This window comes from Buceros rhinoceros, unplaced genomic scaffold (genome assembly GCF_000710305.1).
Source record: "Buceros rhinoceros silvestris isolate BGI_N320 unplaced genomic scaffold, ASM71030v1 scaffold21012, whole genome shotgun sequence".
NCBI lineage: Eukaryota > Metazoa > Chordata > Aves > Bucerotiformes > Bucerotidae > Buceros > Buceros rhinoceros.
The window spans coordinates 6322-9063 of NW_010399767.1; the positions used below are offsets into that span (position 1 = coordinate 6322).

The window sequence follows — 2742 nt, forward strand, 5'->3', positions numbered from 1 at the left end:
TGGAGCACGGCGAGCGCTGGGAAGTGGCTTACGGAGCATGTTTTCGGTCCCAGCTCTGCCCCAAAGGTCCCTTTGTTAGGCGCTCAGCTGCAGCGCAGGCGGTTGCTCGCCGCGTGATGCAAAAGGGAACAGAGATTTCTTTGTTGGCCGGGGCCCGACTGCCCTGCCAGCAGAAATTGAGCCGAAATCAGCAATTTCCACCCCCTTCCCTATCCAAATCAGGCTACCATTCTGCCGGTGCGCCCGAGCGTGAATGTAGCGGCGCTGCGCATGTGCGGTGCTTGGGGCTGGTCGACCTGGCGGCAAAGGAGAAACCTTTGATTTCTCGTTAATGACGTCGTCCGAGGTGAAAAGCTGTAATTTCCGAGGGGATATCTGCTCGGATCAGCACTCGCGTAAGCTGCGCTGCCTTCCATCAGGCTGGCTTCGACGAGCTCTGGCCACCGTCAGCAACAGGTATTGCTCTTTCCCCTGCGTCGCCTCAGCCGAGAGAAAGGGATCATTGTGGCAGCAGGGAGCAAACAGCAAAAAAAATCCCAAGTGGAAAGGAAAAATCAGTAAAATCACCTTTTTTCCCCGTTTCAGGCCAGGTGTGCTGAGAGTCAGAGATGAAAGCTCAAGTATGTTGCTTGAAATACTTCAGAATATTCTATTTGGAAGAAGCAACAATTTATTTGTACAATAATTCCAGTCGCTACTGCGATTTAATTGGCTTTCAAGTAAGATTTAGGAGTAAAACCAGAAACTCTACACGGATTTGCCCGGCTGTTCTCTGGAAAGGAGGAAATCAGAGCACGCTGGTGAGTCTTTCTGGAGCAGCCACCAATTGGCACGGAGAAGGGGAAAATGCAGCAATAAATGCAGTGCAATAAATACACAGGTTCTGTGGAAAGACTGGTGAAAAAAGTCTTCAAGCAGCAAAATCAGAAGGTTTTCCACTCCCAGACAAGCACACAGCAGCTCAGGCTGCTGCTGAACGTACGCGATCCTGGGAGAACACAGCCCGTCAAAATGCCAAATTTTCTTATCTTTGTCTTGTCACGACCTTTTTTTATTTTTTAATTTACCTTGGGCTTTCTTAAAATGCTGCTTTCGCTAAAGGAGATAAATTTGCGTGGTTCACAAAGCTGCAGCGAGTCTGGCTGACCCGGTGCCGGCGTGCCTGCAGCCGGGCGAGCGTTTGGGTTCGGGTCGGGTGACGGATTGCCCTCGGCAGCCTTCTCCCCAGGGGTGCGTCGGTTGGGACCCTGGCTCTGCCTGCAGCGGGGCTCGCAGCAGCACTGGGATGGCGTTCAGCACGTTGGTGGAGCGCCCGCAGAGAGCCAGGGAAGCGATGAGTGGCTACTGCAAAGGGCTCCGGAGTGTTTTCATCCCTGAGTGGGAAAACCAACGGCCGCAGCTCTCGGCTGCAGGAGGAAAGGACGTTGTTGACCACCCCAGGAGTGCCAGCACGGTGCTGCTGCTGTCGGGAGTTAATTTTCAGTGCTGTCATAAGTACCTTGGGTTTCTTCCCAGCTTTCACTAGAGCTGGTGCTCTGAAAGAGGAGAAGTTTTGTTATCCACAAGGATCTCCAGCAAGATGACGCTGTCCCTCCTCCTGGGCCAGGAGCAGCGAGACGCGACCCACAGTCTCTGCCCCAGGGAGTTTCAGAGCTGGGGTGAGTGGACCTGAGCAGCAATGGAAGGAGAGACGTGGAGGTGAAGTCACGTCCTCAGGGTCGTCACAGACCAGAGACAGCAGCGTGTCTTCTGTTTGTCCTTCACGCTGCCCGTTTTGGGTAGATCCGTGTTTCTGTGCCTAAAGGCGGGTCAAAGTTGCTCCTTTAGAGGCAGTTAAGGGGGGTGCTGCTCTAAACCGGTCAGTCACAGCCACAGTCACGGGGTGATGCCTGAGGTAAGTAAACTGGCTGGATGGGTCGTTTTCCCTGGACAAGGACTTTGCCTCCCTGGCCGTGGATAGTGGGTTTGGGTGGCCTCGCTGCGTGTCTCCCCGCGCGGTGGAGGTCCTGCTAGGGGACGCCACCAGAGGCGTGAAACTCAGTTGTCACTTTTTGCTCCGTTATTGGAATAGTTATACAAGGAACTGAGGTGGGATTTGAGACCTGCGCTGGCTCTCTGTTCTGGTGGGACTGACGGAGGGAAGAGAGGTGGTGTCAGCTAGTCCAGCTGTTTGGGTGGCAGGTCCTTACGGATTTAAAATCAACGAAGATTTGAAAGGACTACCTGAAGAGATGTGTTTTCCTCACCTCGGCTGCATCCAACAAGCTTTTTTTATGTAGTAAGTAGCAGAAATGATTGGTCTGTGAACAGCCCTTACTGCCAGCCAGGCTTTCGGGACTGTCTTTAAATGGTTTCAAATGTCTATAAGGATGGAAAGGACGGAAGCAGGAAGGAGACGTCGCTGTAGCCAGACGTGGCTGTTCTCGTGCCATCTACTTTTTTCCAAAGGGTTCCACTCTGGAGGTTCGATGACCGCTGTGACCATGGCTAACAGCATCTCTCAGGGCGGGGGACACTGGTGTCGCCTACATCTTGTGGCTTCAATGAACTGCCTGGTCCTAAGCCGCCGGGCCACCGACCCCGCTGGGTCCCACTGCTGACCTTTGTCTCCTTCTTTCTCTTCCAGGCACCTGCGTGAAGTGCAGCAAGGGGGTGTACGGCGCAAACCAGGCTTGCCAGGCCATGGGCAACCTCTACCACGACGGCTGCTTCACCTGCGGCGCCTGCAGGGAGTACACTCGG

General features: G+C 54.0%; 1 protein-coding gene across 1 annotated transcript in view; it reads left to right on the forward strand.

Annotated features, from left to right (window-relative positions):
• The first annotated feature begins 331 nt into the window (after nt 1-331).
• Nucleotides 332-2742, forward strand: part of LIMD1 (LIM domains containing 1) — a 15328-nt gene continuing 12917 nt past the window's right edge. Inside the window, exons 1-3 of the mRNA XM_010131619.1 lie at nt 332-456; nt 586-620; nt 2627-2732. Coding sequence (XP_010129921.1) covers nt 332-456; nt 586-620; nt 2627-2732 — 266 coding nt within the window. The remainder of the gene's footprint in view (nt 457-585; nt 621-2626; nt 2733-2742) is intronic.